This window comes from Acomys minous, assembly GCF_964271855.1.
Source record: "Acomys minous genome assembly, chromosome: 12".
Classification (NCBI taxonomy): Eukaryota; Metazoa; Chordata; class Mammalia; order Rodentia; family Muridae; genus Acomys; species Acomys minous.
Window position 1 is genome coordinate 89,061,889 of NC_140493.1, and position 16,988 is coordinate 89,078,876.

A 16,988-nucleotide genomic window follows, 5' to 3' on the forward strand; every position below is an offset into this window, starting at 1 on the left:
TAAAACTGCCTTTTACAAGTCCCACTCAGTTTCCCTCAGCTAGGAACGGAGTATGACGCTTGCCTACCCTGCTGACTCTGGTCAAATCAAACAACCCATGTCAAACTATTTTTCCACCAGGACTTGCCCACCTTCATTTTGACCCCCAAATGACCTTCCATCTACTCAGTCCTCCTGAGTCCCGTACCTCCCACAACTCAGATTACAGAGATGACGAAGCTTGGGTCACAGAAGTAGCTGTGACTGAGGCACCAAACTCGCCTCAGACCTCAGATCAAAGCAACGAACACTATGACTCCGCCACACAACTCAGTGGGCCACTCCCCACAGCTTGTGACTCGACTCAGCTCTTCACACAGAAGCCATCCAGCTGTGGTGGCTAGACTTGGGCACACACTGGACAGAGAAAAATGCAAGAGAGGCCTCTGGTATTGCCTGGATGGAGAGAAATTTTCATCGATGTCTGCTGTTTTTCTGGTACGTGGGCCCATGCTATTAGGAAAGCTCTCTCCTTCTTCGGACATCTTCTTCAGCCAATACTCAAGTCAGCACAGGACTGAGATGAGAAGGCGCCCAGGCCTCACATTAACCGAGCTGCTGTTGTATGCACTGCTGCTAATGGATCATTAAAAAAAAAAAAAAAAAGCTGGGAGTCTGAGAAATCACATCCCCGTCTGAAGAGCGCCTGCTGTCCCAGCAGCCTGGCCTGCTGGCAGAGCTGGCTGCCTAGCGCCAACTCCAGAAAGAGAAGGGAGGACAGAAGAAAGCCAACCCAGCTTGCCGGTTTTTTTGGCTGAGTAGGGAATTGACACAGACCACCTCCGGCTCCTGTCTGGAAGTTTTGAGATCAGAGAGCTTCAGGCACAGCTGGGTTCACAGCTGCACCATTTGGAGCATTGGACTCATTAATATTCATGAGCCATCCCCACCAATCGGCGGAGTGGATGCCATTAGCCTAGCATCTGTCGGGTTTTGTGAGGGTTGTGTATGGAGTTTTTTCCCCTCCCTTTTAAATGAACTTCTTTTGACATTTTGGATTTGCCTCTGTAGGTTTTCTATCCTGGCTTTGCTCTGAAGCATCGCAGATAGGGAGGGCCCAGGGGAGGCAGGCAGGAAGGGAGGATGAACACCAGCCAGGGCTCTGCATCTGCCTGGTGACAAACTTTATTTCTCTTTTAGCACCTGGCACCTCAGACAGGCTTCCGAAGATGGAAGTCGCATCAGGTAAATTATACCTAACAAGGTTCATGCCCAGAACTGCGAGAAGAGCTGGATCCTGACTTTCTGGAAAACAGTCCCTCCTGCAGCGGTGAACTTGAGTCCCGCACACAATGCAGGAGAGGCTCCAGCGCACAGTGCTACGGTGTTATTTCCACGCTGATAAATTCATGATTTATGAAAGTAACTCCTGCCAGCTCTCACTCCCTCCTTCCCTGCTGCAGCTTGTTAGACACAAATTGCAACAACAGTCTTAAACACTTGCATTTTATTTCGGGCCAAAACCCCTCAACTCTGAACTAAATGCCATGGCAATCCTGAAACACAGACCAGTAGTAAAAGAGGCCAGGGCTGCGGTGGACAGCCAGAGGGAGAAAAGCACACACAAATCTAAGGGCAGAGCAGTGACTACAAGGTAAGGCCGGCAGAGAGACCCCACCCACCCCCAGCAATCCGGCCAGCAGCCCCTGCTCTCTGCAGGGAGGAGTCAGTAGCAGGAGGGCAGAAGCCACACTGCCTGAAGAAGACCCTGTGGTTCCTCGTCTCCATCCCCAGAGCCTGCGTGCCCGACTGGACTGAAAGTACGGCTTCCCTGCAATGCAGCAGTGGGACACTGTGGCAGTCAAGGCCCTGGGGGCAAGGAGTTGTTATTAAGAGAGAAAAGTTGGACCTGAAAAAGAAAGGGAGCCCCCTTTAGCCCTGCAGAAACACCAGCTCTGCTTTATAAGCAGAAGGTGGGCAGCCCAGAGCCACCTCTGCCAAAACAAAGCCCCTGAGCTCCTCCTCTCGCTCTGCCTGTGGCCGCCTACTTAGTCCAGATAAGCCTTAACTGCCTGCAAGCTCTCAGGCCCCACTCAACCTGCCAAGGTCTTGGAAGATGCTGGAAAGCCCAGCACTAAGAGCCACATACTGCCGTTTACTGAAAAGCAAGGAGGTGCCAAATACACCTGTCCACACGAGGAGGAGGCAAGAGGCCACAGCCTCCCACAAGCAAACTGCTCTAAGGGCAGCAGCAGAAACTGAAGCCCGCCAACACGGGAAGGTAGCGACGGAAGCATTCTGTTGAGACAGTATTCAATATGGCAGCTAAAAGCCTGCCATGAAGAGGTTCCCCGAACCGTTCCATCTGTGGCTGTGCTCCTTAAACAAACACCTGAAGAAGCTCAGCTCAGGGGCAAGTAAACACAGTTCTGTTTAAAATCAACAGCCCCTGGGCCCTGGGCTTAGCGTACAAACCCCAGTGCGGTGTCTGTTCCCGTGAAAGAGATATAGCAGGCAGCCACAGGCAACCTCTGCACTGCAAACCTGAGTAGATGTGAATGGAAGATGTGCGAAGTCCCAGCTTCCCCTACGCCTGCCCTGTGCCCAGCCCACCTCACTGTGACTGCGGCCTGCATCTTCTCCACCGCCCAGGAGGACCCGGATGGAGCTCGGCCACAGCTCACTTTCCCCACACCGGGTCTAGCTGACCAGGGTCCAAAGGCACAGCACGGTCCCCGCCCACAGCCCTCCTCGCAGGCTGGGATGCGGAGAGTCCCTCAGAGGGTCTTGCAATGTCACAGGATGATGGTGACGAGCTGGGTGGCGGCATGACATTTTCTAAGGATGGGCCCTCAGAGTCGATGACTGGAGCCCACGTCTCTAAGTGGCCCTTCTCTTCGCCGGGCGGTGGGGAAGGTGAGTTCCTCCTCCCTGATCTGGGAAGAAAGCAGCAACTGGGAAGAAAAGAGAGAGGAAAGGAAAAGATGGGCTTGAACAGATGATAGAAGTGAAGGGTGTGGTGGCGACGCCTTTAGTCCCAGCACTCAGGAAGCAGAGGCTGTGAGTTCAAGGTCAATCCGGTCTACAAAGTAAGTCCAGGACAGGAAAGGCTACACAGAGAAACCCTATCTCAAAAAAACAAAAACAAAAATGGGGGATAGACGGGACGGAGAGATGGCTCAGAGGGTAAAAAGCACTATCTGTTCTTTCAAAAGTGCTGAATTCAATTCTCAGCAATCACATGGTGGTTCACAACATCTATAAGGGAATCTGGTACCCTCTTCTGGCATACAGGCAGAATACTGTATAAATACATACATACATACATACATACATACATACATACATACATAATCATTTAAAAAAAAGGAGGAGGAGGAAGAGGAGGAAGAGGAGGAAGAGGAGGAGAGTTGGTGGTAGAACACATGCCTAACACAAGTGAAGCCCAGGCTTCATTCCCACGCAGAATCACACTAATCAATTAATTACTTTTCAAAGAGAGCCTGGTATGGTGGTGCATTTAATCCCAGCACTCAGGAGGCAGTCAGATCTCTGTGAGTTTGAGACCATCCTGGCCTATATAGCAAGTAGTCTACATACTAAGTAGGTCTACACAGTGAGACCTTGTCAAAACAAAACAGAAAAACAGAAAGAGAGAGATGGATGTTCTAAAATTGACTGACACACCTGCAATTCCTGAGCTCAAGTCTGAGGCAGAAAGATCACCAACGCTGAAGGCTAGCCTGTTATACAGTGAGCTCTGGGCAAGTATGGGCCCCAGAGGAAGACTCTGCCTTAAACAAAAGGAAAGCAGCCAGCCAAGGAAGCGCTCCCCGAGTTCCACCGTCTAGTTTCCCATTCAAGACAGAGAACCAGGCCTTTCCAAGGCTACCAGTGCTGTGACATTATATCCCACTAGGTGTCATGGATCCCTGATCACAGTGGCCACAGCCCGGGGGACCTTAACAGGCCCTACCTGTTGGGTTGGTCTCCTTTAGCCAGGCGGGAGGTGCTCTGTCTCTCCTCCTGGGCCCAGCCACAGTTTGACATAGCATAGCGAAGAATGGCATCGGACACAGTCATGGGCCCTCGGCCCTGGACACAGGCTTCGATCTCAGGCACTGAGAGCTGGCTCTGGAGGAAGAGGTGCAGCTGACTGTCTGACAGAAGCACCACGCTTTGCAGGACCCTGGAGCAACAGAGAGGACAACACAGGGCATGTGATGAAGCGGCTGTCCCCGTCCCCGCCCCCGTCCCCATCCCAGCCGGGCTTTGGCTTCATGGAGCACCGGAGATGGGAGGGCACAAGAAAACAAGACAAGGAAGGAGGGGCTCTGCATCCTGCTTGCTGTGGCCCTGCCTCCACGGGGGTGGCCAGTGCTACCCGTGCATGCCCACTCACTTCTCTAGGAAATGCTGCAGTCCTTGTCGCCGCTTCTCAATAAACTCATCAGAGCTGCCGAAGAAAGTGGACTTCCCAGGAAGTTCAGGTACAGGCCTGTGGAATCCCAGAGTAACACCCAAGGTAAATAAAACAGCACCCCAGCCCCACCCACAAGAATCCCACCCCCAGAAGAGGCTTGGTCAATACAATTGGCTTTTTGTAAGGGGGCGGGCGTGGCAGAGCTAAGGCTGATTGATGGTATACCCTACGGCAGGCATTCGGGCTAAATGTCCACAAACATGGCACTAAGTCCTCCTAAAAACCCCATGAGAGGCGGGCAGGGTGGTGCATGCCTATAATCACAGCACTCTGGGAGGCAGAAGCAGGTGGATCGTTGTGAGTTTTGAGGCCAGCCTGACCTACAAAGGGAGTCCAAGACAGCAGGGATACACAGAGAAACCCTGTCTTGAAATAAACAATACCATCAGACAGCTATGAGTGTACTCCTTTTAGAAAACCAGAGAGGTGACATAAAATGCCCACTGTCACACAACAAAGCCAGTATCCAGGCTCCAGGTCCCAAGTCCACGCTGGTACACGCCACTCCCTCTAGTGTACCCACTTCCAACATCATTTGCTTTTTTTCTTCTTTTTTATGGGGGTGGATGCTTTCAAGATTCTATTTTTTATTTATGTGTATGTGCTTGCTTGGCAATATGCACCATGTGTGAGTACAGTATCCACAGAGGCCGGGGGGGGGGGGGGGGGGAATCAGATCCCCTAGAACTGTAGTCACAGGCAGTGGTGAGCAACCTGACATGTGTTGCCAATCCCAGGTCTTCTGCAAGAGCAGCAAGTGCTCGTAACTACGGAGCCATCCCTCCAGCCCCTTCTGGGACTTTCTGACACATGGCCTCACTATGCTATAGCCCTGGCTAGCCTGGAACTTGCACTATTAGGTGGTAGGATTACAGGCTGCCCCACCGCAACCAGCGCTGCTGCTTCTGTGCTCTGCGTTGGGGTGGGGAAGCAGGCGCACACACATCCATTTGGCTAGAGCGGCTGGCCATCAAGGCCCTGTGGTCGTGTGTCTCCCACCCCCCTACCCCCACCCCGTGCCTCTGTCTCCCAGCATTGGGACCTGCAGGCTTTTCACATGGGTGCTGAGGAGGCCAGCTCAGCTCCCTCATGTTTTACAGCAACCATTCCCAGCACCCACCTCCCCCACACCGGCTCTCTACAGTAAAATGCAGAACGCTGGGCCCTTCCACATGAACTACAACTGTCTACTCCACGTGTCAATCTCAGTGACTGGGCAAGCTAAGGCAAGAGGATGGAACATTTGAGGCTAGCCTGGAGCTGCACACACAGGCACTATCTTGGGGGGGGAGGGCGGGAAGCATTCTGCTCCAACCCCTCATTCCTAAAAATGAGGTGAGTTGTAGCAAGTTATGAACTTTCTTAGCTTCTGCAAGAAAGCACAGGGAACACCTTTTTTATTATTATTTTCATTACGTTATGTTGGGGGAAGGGAATATATGCACATGAATGTCAGTGCCCATAGAGGTCAGAGGTGTCAGATGCCCCTGGAACGGGGTTTACCAGCAGTTCTAAGTGCCTGATATGTGGAGTGGGACTCAAACGCAGGTCCTCAGGAAGAGCAATATGTGCTCTTAACCACTGAACCGTCTTTGCAGGCCCAGAACACTTTAAAAAATAACCAGAAGCCATGGGTAAAGACATAACTGGGTGGTAGAGTGGCTGCCGACCATGAACAGTGTCCTGAATTCAATCCCCAGAGTGCCAGCACGTACACACACACACACACACAACACACACACACACACACACACACACACACACCACATACACGGAGATAATAAGACACAGAGACCCTCAGAGAGAGAACAGAGGCAGGCAGACAGACACACATCAAACCAGCCTAGAGAGGGAAACTAAGGGAATCTCACCGGGCATGGCTCATGGCAGCAGCCCCATCAGCCAGTCCCACATGGTAACTAACCGGGCAGGCCACCCAGCAGGCCGTCCACCCCCAGTGAGCATTCTCCACCACTCTGAAGTAAACAAGGGAGGTAGAGGCAAGAGAACCAGCAGTCTTGAGGCCAACCTGGGCTACAGAAGACCACGCCTCAAAAAACAAAACAAATGTATCTAGGTGTGGCGGTCCGGGACTGTGACCCCAGCACTTGGGAGGCTGCCACAGGAAGAGTGCAGGGTCAAGGCTGACTTGGACTACACAGTGAGTGCCTGTCTCAAAAAAAAGAAAAAAGAAAAGCTGGGCGTGGTGGCGCACACCTTTAATCCCAGCACTCGGGAGGCAGGGGCAGGCGAATTGTTGTGAGTTTGAGGCCAGCCTGGTCTACAAAGTGAGTCCAGGACAGCCAAGGCTACACAGAGAGACTCTGTCTCAAAAAAAAAAAAATTTAAAAAAAAAGCAAAACCCACATTTACAGAGAAGACAACTTACAATGTGCCAGGTACTAAAGAACCTCGGAAGTGTTTTAAAACATGTGTTTAAGTCACTGAAATATATGTGTGTGAGCACATGGGTGTTCGCATACACTGTTTCCTGTTCGCACAGTTTTTGCCAGGTCAACTAACTAGAAAGGAGGACGCTGGTTTTCTTTCGCAGACTTCAGCTCATGGTTTCAAGCACTCCTCAAGCTCTTTAGCCTGGCACAGCCTAAGTGCTTTTCCCTCTGAGCCACAGCTCCATGCAATCACCCCAAGGGTCTAGTCAGGGCTGAGGAGGCAGCGAGAACAAACTCACACCAAACCCGCGTTCCTCTGCAGCTGCTTCCTCAGCCACACGAACTCACGGTAGCGGCGCCGCACACAGGAGGTCTTGGCAGTGAAGGCCTTGCTGTTAGTCTATAGGAGAAAGTCCGTAAAAAGGGTTTAAAGGGAAAAAGACTAAGACCACTGAGTTCACCATCATCACTCACTCCCATTAAGGGGACAAGTTCTAGCCGGGTGGTGGTGGCGCACGCCTTTAATGCCAGCACTCGGGAGGCAGAGGCAGGCAGGATCGTTGTGAGTTCGAGCCCAGCCTGGTCTACAAAGCGAGTCCAGGAGAGCCAAGGCTCCCAGGGCCAAGATGCCACCAGACAGCCTGGAAGGGATTCACAGTTACACCTCCAGCTCCTTCCTCGCCCTGCTCCCTTTTCTTCTACATCTTCCACCCCTGGCTGTCGGGCACATCACAAGTCGTTTTCTACCTCAGCACAGCCTGTAGCCCTGCAGCTGATGCCATTACAGACGCTTGACTCACATGAAGGAATATCTTATAATCCACGTAAGAATTCCAGGAGCCCTCATTCTGTACCCGGGGGTCCTGAACACGCACCGTGGTCACCTCCTGCAGGTAAGAGGGGAAAAAAAAAGTCCCTTCAGCTTCAGCTCAGCCACACAGAAAGAATGTCTGTCGCTGGGTGCTGGCTTTGGGGGCCCTGGCTGGAGGGAACTTACTATGTAGACTTACTGCCTTGAGCTCAGGGAGGTTCTACGTCTAGCTAGCAGGGCAGCTCTGACCACACAGTAGCTGCCAGAGTTTCTCACTCGGTACCAACTGTCAGTTCTTTCTCCATTCGATGCAACAGGTATTTACTGATCACAGTGCATGTCAGGCACTGTTCTAATGCAGAACGTAAGGCAGAACCCTGCAGGCCGAGCCAACCAGGGCAAGTGCGGGCCTGGAATCCTAACGACGCGGGAGGCTGAGGCAGGAGAGTCAAAGGTTCAAGGCCTCCCCTGAGGAGCTCAGTAAGACTCAAAAATAAATAGAGGGCTGTAGACATGGCTCTCCCCTGGAATCCCAACACTCTGGATGAGGGAGGAGGATTGCCATCAAGTTGAGGGTCAGCCCAGTATATAGCAAGTTCTAGGTTGAATGAGACTCCACAGTGAGACCCTGTCTCAATATGTAAAGATAAAAAGAGAGCTAGGGGGCTGGAGAGATGGCTCAGAGGTTAAGAGCACTGACTGCTCTTCCAGAGGTCCTGAGTTCAATTCCTGGCAACCACATGGTGGCTCATGACCATCTGTAATGTGATCTGATACCCTTTTCTGGTGTGCAGGTGTACATGCAGATAGAGCACTGTATAATAAATAAATAAATAAATAAATCTTTTTTTTTTTTTAAAGAGAGTGAGCCAGGGATAAATGGCTCAATGATAAAGCTGAGCGCTCACAGGCCCTGTACATGGGGAAAGAGTAGACAGGTAAGTATACAGCATAAGTGTGTGTGTGTGTGTGTGTCTGTGTGTGTGTGTGTGTGTGTGTGTGTGTGTGTGTGTGTGTGTAAATGTCCTGATGAGCCCCATTTCTTAGATAACCAAAAACTTAAATTTAAAAAAGCTTACATTCGAGTGCATTTCAACCAACAGAAAAGTTAGTCAAAATGGAAGCTCACTTCTCAGGACACGCTACCAATCTTCTCCTAGCCATCAGAAACACCAAGGCTACTATCAGGGGGCAGAAACAGATCTGCATCTGTGTCCCCTCGCCTCGCCGTTAGAGGCCCTCCAACTCTGGCCCGCCCTGAGCCCACTCTTACCTCCGGTTCTTGGTTCTCCAACATCCTACACCGATAGCCCATCGGAGGAGAACATCTAAGGAGGAACAGAGGATACAGGAACACAGTTAACAAGTACGTCCTCACCAGGTTTTGTGAGGGCAAAACCCTGAAGGTTTTAAATAGATGTCTCTTGAGGAAATCAAGTAACTTTCCCCCCACCCCAATTATGTTGTATAAAACTTGAAAGAGGAAGGAAAAACAAAAACACGAAAACCCCACATCGGTCAGTGGCAAGCTAAAAGTCCTGGGGAATTTACCTCCACTCTCGGACTACTGCTGGAACCCTCTAGAAGGCCACCTTGACCTAGAGCTTGTAGGAGTATGTGGAGAGTGTGTTGTGACCGCCGAAGGAGCAACTGGGTTCCTTTGTAAAACTTTTGCCTGAGGATGGACAGTGGTTTGGCAGCCTCTTGGAGCGCGGCTTTGAAAAGGAGCCTAACAGCGCCCCCTCCTGGTTGTTTAGAGACAACCAAGTCCCTACAAATAACCAATGTGCCAGCAATCTCTCTTTGTCTTGCTAACCAAAGTCACATCCAGACACGTGAGTCACGGAGCTGGGGTGCTCCTGGGAGCACCCAACGGAAGGGTCCAGTTACAATTACCGCTTTCCCTTACCGGCTCTCTAGAACTGGAACCAAACATGGTAATCGTTTCCAATCCCGACATGCCATCCAGTTTGTACCTCTGCCCAAGCCCCCCCGCAGCTTTCACAGGTCAACTCAGGATGCATGCTCCTTTGTAAAGATTCATTAAAGTCTAAGCCACTGATTTCCCCCAGTGTGGTAGTTTACGCATACAGCGACATCGCCCACTCCGACATGGGGACCATGAAGGCTGTAGCACAGGGTTACTGGATTCCAAAGGGGCCCATGATGTCACCTTCTGTTAAAATACAGCACTAATCTTGTTACTCCTAGAACAACTCCGGCAGCATCCACCCTGGCTGCCGCCTCCACCCCCTTCCTCTCTCTTAAGAGCGGAACAATAAGGTTTAATTTCCCTTTCCAATTTACCTTGAAATGAAAACTGACTTCAGCCAATATGTACTGCCAACAAATGATCCGCGCTGGCTCCTGGGAAAACGAGAGCATCTCTGAGCTCTCCCTCTCCTCCTCCCTACCCATTCGCACACCCACTCATTTTTACAGTCCCACAATTAATTTTAAACACATTCTCTTATTAGTTCTGCCTTGCCATTAGAAGGGTGCATAATGAGCCTCCGTCTATTTTATGTTTTGCTAACACAGGGCCAATGTTTCAAAGGGAGGGGGAACTCGTTTACAGCATTGGAATTAGCAGAGCAAACAGCTTTTGCAATTCTCCCCCAGTATCCCAGAAGGTCGCTCTACAGACAGACACTGCGTGCAGGGACAAGGCTACATGGCAGATGAGAAAATGGAGCTACACTGTGGTGCGAGCCCGAGGTTCTGTGATTTCAACACCATAATACACAGCATTCTTGCTGACAATCTGGTTTTTTGTTTTTTGTTTTTTGCTTTTTTTCATCCACTGCAGCCACCACCTCCAATAGGCCCTGAACAGGAAATTTCAATTTCCCCAACAAGCCAGCAGAACAGTCCAGAGGGAAACAGACAAAGGTCTGTGACCAAAAACAGCAGACAGTCTTGCTGTGAATAATTAACCTGCGGGCATTCAACCCCACCCTACCCCTCACCCCTTCTTTTTTTATACATTTGCTAAACTGCCTGTATAGGAACACAGAGTTTAAGTATTCTGAAGTGGTTTTTCAGCATAGCAACACGGAGTTAAATATTCTGAAGTGGTTTTTTCTAGTGCAATAGGAAAGCAGCTAAACAAAACAAAGAGTTATCTACACACTTGGGGGCGTTCACACCTCTCTGCCCGAAGGGGTTTGTGAAATTCAAGACTCTAGTTCAATAACTAAACGGTCATCAAACCTTTGGTCTCAAGAAGAGTTTGCTAGGGGCCTGCAGCACCCCCATGTGGAAGGTTTTCTCCTTGATTTGGGAGCTAATGTCACATAGAAACAAATAACCACAGACTGGCTTTTTTTAAATGCCAACCGAGTGCAGGGTGGCGCACGCCTTTAATCTCAGCGCTTGGGAAGCAGAGGCAGACAGATGTCTGTGAGCTCAAGACCAGCCTGGTCTACAAGGGGACAAGGGGGGGGGGGTTTCCGAGACAACCAGGGTTACATAGAGAGACCCTGACTCGAAAAACAAAACAAAATAATACAAGCCACGCCTCCTGAGACTCAATGCTTAAACCTAAGTTTAAAGGGCACTGAGTAAGTTCTGGTTGTAAACTTCCTTAAAACAGTAAAACAGCAAAAAACCTAGACTCCGTTTCTAACAAGCACTGTTTTCCATCCATGTTCTTTCCAAAGCCATCACTCTTTGGAAGAAAACGAAGCTCAGCCCCATTCCTGAAGAAGCAGCAAGTTCTTAACTTCAACTCTACGACCTGTCCTAAGAGAAGGAAGAGACGGCGCTGTGCACCCAACTAAGGAAGGATAGGCAAGTAGCCTCTAAAGGTTAGGAAACTTGCTCAATGCTAACTACATTTCCCGAAGTGCCTTTCGATACCCTCAGCAGCTGGTGCCTCCAAAGCTGATGCATTGTAAAGCTCACAACTGCTAATTCAGGGGAGCAATTTAAAGCCTTCTCTCATTTTCTCTGCCACTTAAACTACTTCAAGGGACGCGTTTTTTAAAAAAACACATCAGACTTTCAAAACAAAACAAAACAAAAAGATTGCACCAAGGAGGCTCCCGCATTTTTTTCTTACTCACTCTTGAGCCTTTAGTGTCAACGGACAGAAACTCAAAAACCTCGCCTTCCTAAATACCCACAGGTGTTCGAGGACTTCTGCCTGACAGCATGTCCTGTCCACCAAGCATCTGTTTGACCTTTCAATCGGTACCCAACTCCTTTCACCTGTAAGTAGCAAAGGCGAGCATCACTTCCAGTGTCTGCGAAAAAAAAGATCTGCCATTTTCTCGCACTCCTTGACCAATTCCCAACTCCCCAAAACTCTGCCTCCGGCCACTCCCTTCCATTCTTAACCAATTCAGGTGGGAAACAGACAAATGGCCCTTCTCTTTTCCTGGTTAAACTCGGGGGCGGAAAGATAGATACCTTGTATTTTCAAGGTATACTGAAAAGCCAGGCTTCCTTTCTTCTTGGGTCCCAGCAAGCCCACACTTCCACACAGCGCGGTAAGAGAGCCCAGCGTGTCAAGCGAAACCATCACTCAGATGTCAACACGGCTGCTCAAGCCAGTATCCCAACCTTCACCTACCGGCCGCGTCCCCGCCCACGCCCCCTCACCTGAGAGCAGCCGCAGCTCTCCACAGCGACACCACCAGCACCGCACCATATAATCCGAAGGCCGGCTTCTCCTTCCGGGTGAGAGCCAGAGCCCCGGTGCACGACGGGAAGCGACTCCCGACGGGCCAATCCTGAGTGTCCAGGACGCCCCACCCCTGCAGACCGGGCCTCTCAGTGGCGATTGCCCGTCAGTGGACGCTCTGCGCCCCGCCCAGACCTGAGCTCTGTCTGGATCTTTCCGGAAATCGCTAGGGGCGCGGGAGGTGGAGCTCAGGGACGGAGACCCCGCGAAGTCCACTCCCACGCCTTGTTCCGCCTACCGCCGTCAGGCACACCAATCGGCGCTCAGGGAGCGTCATTAAAGGCGTGAGAGAGCATCTTGGGAATCCAAGTATCAGCAGGGTGTTACGGACTAGTTTGTACTATGGGAGGCTCCTCGCGTTCCTGAAGTCTTACTAAGATCTTGGGAAGATCCCGGTTTGAACCTGAGAGGTTGCTGGTCCCCAGTTGAAATGTCAAGGGCACTGACTGACAGTGAGATTTGAGAAAGCCGCCGACTATCCCAGCAAAAAACCAGATGAGAAAGTTAACAACTCACGGTTGTCAAGTCCAAAGCAGGATCATGCAGTTTGTAAGCAAGAAAAAGCCGGTGAAAATGCTAACGCTAGTGATAACAAAATTCCTCTTGATGCGGGAGAGATGGCACTGTCTGCTCTTCCAGAAGTCCTGAGTTCGATTCCAAGCAACCACATGGTGGCTAATAACCATCTATCTGATGCCCTCTTCTGGCATGCAGGTGTACATGCAGATAGAGCCATCATATATGTAAAATAAATAAGTAATTTTTTTAAAGATTTATTTATTATACAGTATTCCGCCCACATGTGTGCCTGCCCACCACAAGAAGGCACCAGATCTTATTACAGGTGGTTGTGAGCCACCATGTGGTTGCTTGGAATTGAACTCGGGACCTTCGGAAGAACAGGCAGTGCTCTTAAAACTTTGAGCTATCTCTCCAGCCCAATAAGTAGATCTTCAAGAAGGAGGAGGAGAGAAGGAGGGAGGGAGGAGGAGGAGGAAGAGGAAGAAGAAGAAGAAGAAGAAGAAGAAGAAGAAGAAGAAGAAGAAGAAGAAGAAGAAAAGAAGGAAGAAAATTAGCTCCTTGGGCTGGAGAGATGGCCCAGTGGTTAAGAGCACTGACTGCTGTTGCAGAGGTCGTGAGTTACAAATTCCTGTAACTCCAACTTCATTGAGTCCAAAGCATACACAAACCAAAAATGAATGTATTTTATTTCTCTTTTGTATGTGTATCAGTGGTTTGCCTGTACGTATGGGTGTGCACCATGTGCCTACCTGGTACCCTCAGAGGCCAGATGGGGGCTTTAGATCCCCCGGCAATGGAGTTAAAAAATGGCTGGAGAGGGGGCTAGAGAGATGGCTCAGTGGTTTAGAGCACCGCCTGCTTTTCCGGAGGTCCTGAGTTCAATTCCCAGCAACCACATGGTGGCCCACAATCATCTATAGTGTGATCTGATGCCCTCTGCTGCAGATAAAACGCTCATATACAATAAATAATAAATAAATAAATCTTTAAAAAAAATAAAAATGGCTGGAGCCACTGTGTGGGTGCTGAGAACTGAGCCCATGTCCTGTACAAGAGCAGAAAGTGCTCTTCAACCTCAGAGTCCTGTCTCTACTCCCGAATCCTTTCTTATTTACTTATTTTGCCCTCTGGTTTTTCGAGACAGGGTTTCTCTGTGTAACAGCCCTGGCTGTCCTGGATTCCCTTTGTAGACCAGGCTGGCCTTGAACTCACAGCAATCCACCTGCACCTGCCTCTGCCTCCCGAGTGCTGGGATTAATGGTGTATACCACCACACCCGGCCTTTCCTTTATTTTATTTTATTTTTTTAAAGAAACTTAAAGAGGCTAGGCAATGGTGGTGCAAGCCTTTAGTCCCAGCACTTGGGAATCAGAGCCAGGCAGATTTATATGAATTTGAAGTCAGCCTGATCTACAGAGCAACTTCCAGGACAGCCACGGCTACCCAGAGAAACTCTATCTTGAAAAAAACAAGCGGTGGTGGTCCATACCAATAATCCCAGCACTTGGAAGGCAGAGGCAGGTGGTTCTTTATGAATTCAAGCCCAGCCTGGTCTAAAAAGGGAGTGTAGGACAGCCAGGGCTACACAGAGAAACTCTGTCTCAAAAAAAAAAAAAAAAACCACACACACACACACACAAATAAAAAATAAAATAAAGAAAGAAAAGGAAAGGAAAGAAAAAATAACTTAAGGGAAAACTTATGCGCACTAATAAAAATGTGGGTTCTGCCAGGTGGTGGTGGCGCATGCCTTTAATCTCACCACTCGGGAGGCAGAGGCAGGTGGATCGCTGTGAGTTGGAGGCCAGCCTGGTCTACAAAGCAAGTCCAGGACAGCCAAGGCTACACAGAGAAACCCTGTCTCCAAAAACCAAAATAAATAAATAAATAAAAATAATAATAAAAATTAAAATGTGGGTTCAGATGAATGCTCACCACTGCACTGACTGTGGCTTTGAACTCCTATAAATGTTTGTAAGACCAGCACAGAACACGATAGTACATTTGGTCTCTGGATCTCTTTACACAACCTTTTTTTTTTTTTTTTTAAGATTTATTTATTTATTATGTATACCATGCTTTGCCTGTATGTACACCTGCAGGCCAGAAGAGGGCACCAGATCACATTATAGATGGTTGTGAGCCACCACGTGGTTTCTGGGAATTGAACTCAGGATCTCTGTTAAGAGCAGACAGTGCTCTTAACCTCTGAGCCATCTCTCCAGCCCCTATACAAACTCTTTAAATCACTCGTGACACCTAATAGCTTTTGCTGAATGTAGCACAGTCACTAACTTAGAAATAAAAATTGAGAAACTGAGGCAGGAGAGATGATGGAACATCAGTTAAGAGCACTTGTTCTTACAGGGGACCAGGGTTCAGTTCCCAGAACCTACACAGTGGCTCACAGCCAGGCTCTAAGACCCTCTTCAAGCCTCTGTGGCATCTAGGATGATGAGGAGCATTTAAGTGCAAGCAAAACACTTGTACACATATAAATAAACCTTAAAAATAAGAAAATGAATGCAGTTGAGAAGTTAAAGAATAAAGGTGAAAATAAGAAAGGACTGGATACTAGCATATTTTATTATCTATGTTTTCAAAAAAACAAAAAACAAAAATGCTTTGTGTGACAATCTTGTTTTGTTTTGTTTTTTTGGTTTTTTTCGAGACGGGGTTTCTCTGTGTGGCCTTGGCTGTCCTGGAGTCACTTTGTAGACCAGGCTGGCCTCGAACTCACAGCGATCCACCTGCCTCTGCCTCCCGAGTGCTGGGATTAAAGGCGTGCGCCACCACGCCCGGCTGCTTTGTGTGACAATCTTGTAAATCTCTTTAGTGTCTGGCTTAGTAGGAGACAGTTGGACTTTTTGGTTTTGTTTTGCTTGTTTTTCTTTAAGTAATTTGTTCAGATTATATCTCAATTGTTATGCCCTCACTTGTATCTTTCCATTCCTCCCCTCCCTTCCTTCCTCCCTCCCTCTTTCACCCTACTCCCCTCCCCTAGGTTTGTGACAGAAGGGGACCTCCTCCCCCACCATATAGCCTGCTTACTCTTCCTCTGAGTGCCACCAGGTCTCCCCACCAAGGGGAAGTGGTCAAATAGGGGACACCAGAGTTCATGTCAGAGTCAGGGCCTGCTCTCCACACAACTGTGGAGAATGTGGTGTCCATTGGCTAGACAATTGGACTTTTATTTGCTTTTTTCTTTCTCTTTTGGTACATGAAGAAAATCTAGTCCAGCACAAACATATCATTGGAAAAGGCATTTTTTTGTGGTGGGGGGTTGTTTGTTTGGTTGGTTGGTTGGGTTTTTGTTGTTGTTGTTGTTTTTTGTTTTTGTTTTTGTTTTTTTGTTTTTTTGAGTCAAGGTTTCTCTGTGTAGCCCTGGCTGTCCTGAAGTTGCTTTGTAGACCATGCTGGCCTCGAACTCACAAACTCACAACGATCTGCCTGCCTCTGCCTCCCTAGTGCTGGGATTACAGGCATGTGCCACCACATAGATTGGTTGGAGTTTAGTCGTAAACTCTGGGACAAAGGCTCGAGGTGCCTCGTTAACATATTAAAGCCAATCTGGCCACCAGGTTCTCCCAGCATCCTTCAGTCCCCATCTGTTACCCTGCAACTCTCCAGCCCAGAGCCTGGGCTGCCCTTCCCCCCACCCCCCCAGTGGCTCTTCCCTATATAATCCAGCCATTTTGGTTACCTATCCCTTTTTCAACCTTTGCCGTCTTGGCTCCTGCATCTTGTCCGTCCTACTCCCCTCACATGGCTCAGGGTCACATCCACCCAAGACTCTTTCCCAGATGTCTGTGCGATAAACTTTCTCTTCCACCAGACCTAGGAGCGGTCACATCCTTTCCTTTTTGTCCTTCATCTGGTGCTGAGACGCAGTGCTCAAACTTTGAGACAAATGGCTGAGGTGCCTATTTGGCGGTGCAGACCTGTAAATCTCAGCAGTCGGGGAGTCAGAGGCACCACAGGCAGTCAAGGAATTTGTATAGAACACCTCAGCTCCAAAACAATCCAAAAAAAAAAAAAAAAAGACAACCTGGGCTGGAGAGGCTGTGGGTAGTGTCAAGCTGCTTGCTGTGCGCAAGGTTGCAGATTCAGGAC

At 49.3% G+C, this 16,988-nt stretch overlaps 1 protein-coding gene across 6 annotated transcripts; it reads right to left on the reverse strand.

Annotated features, from left to right (window-relative positions):
- Positions 1-1,471: 1,471 nt before the first annotated feature.
- Positions 1,472-12,400, reverse strand: SNX11 (sorting nexin 11). Of its 6 annotated transcripts, none has more exons than XM_084749569.1 (8): positions 12,272-12,378; positions 9,974-10,033; positions 8,940-8,994; positions 7,656-7,742; positions 7,155-7,255; positions 4,382-4,477; positions 3,956-4,168; positions 1,472-2,933 (listed from the first exon to the last, which is right to left on the reverse strand). In XM_084749569.1, exons 3-8 carry the CDS (start codon positions 8,979-8,981, stop codon positions 2,660-2,662), a joined length of 813 nt encoding a protein of 270 aa, XP_084605695.1. In that variant the 5' UTR covers positions 8,982-8,994; positions 9,974-10,033; positions 12,272-12,378; the 3' UTR covers positions 1,472-2,659. The 6 variants fall into 6 exon arrangements, with proteins under 6 accessions (XP_084605695.1, XP_084605692.1, XP_084605696.1 ...); XM_084749566.1 differs by lacking the exon at positions 12,272-12,378 and adding an exon at positions 12,080-12,249; XM_084749570.1 differs by lacking the exon at positions 12,272-12,378 and adding an exon at positions 11,794-11,816.
- Between the last annotated feature and the right edge of the window lie 4,588 nt (positions 12,401-16,988).

Bases quoted from the DNA above. Each gene is read 5' to 3' on its own strand.
- SNX11 (XM_084749565.1), bottom strand. From the start codon at position 8,981: ATGGGCTATCGGTGTAGGATGTTGGAGAACCAAGAACCGGAG. The intron at 7,256-7,655 runs GTGAGTCAAGCG...TTTCTCCTATAG, and splicing joins ATTATAAGATATTCCTTCAT to ACTAACAGCAAGGCCTTCAC. The intron at 4,169-4,381 runs GTGAGTGGGCAT...CTGTTGCTCCAG, and splicing joins CTGCAGCATTTCCTAGAGAA to GGTCCTGCAAAGCGTGGTGC.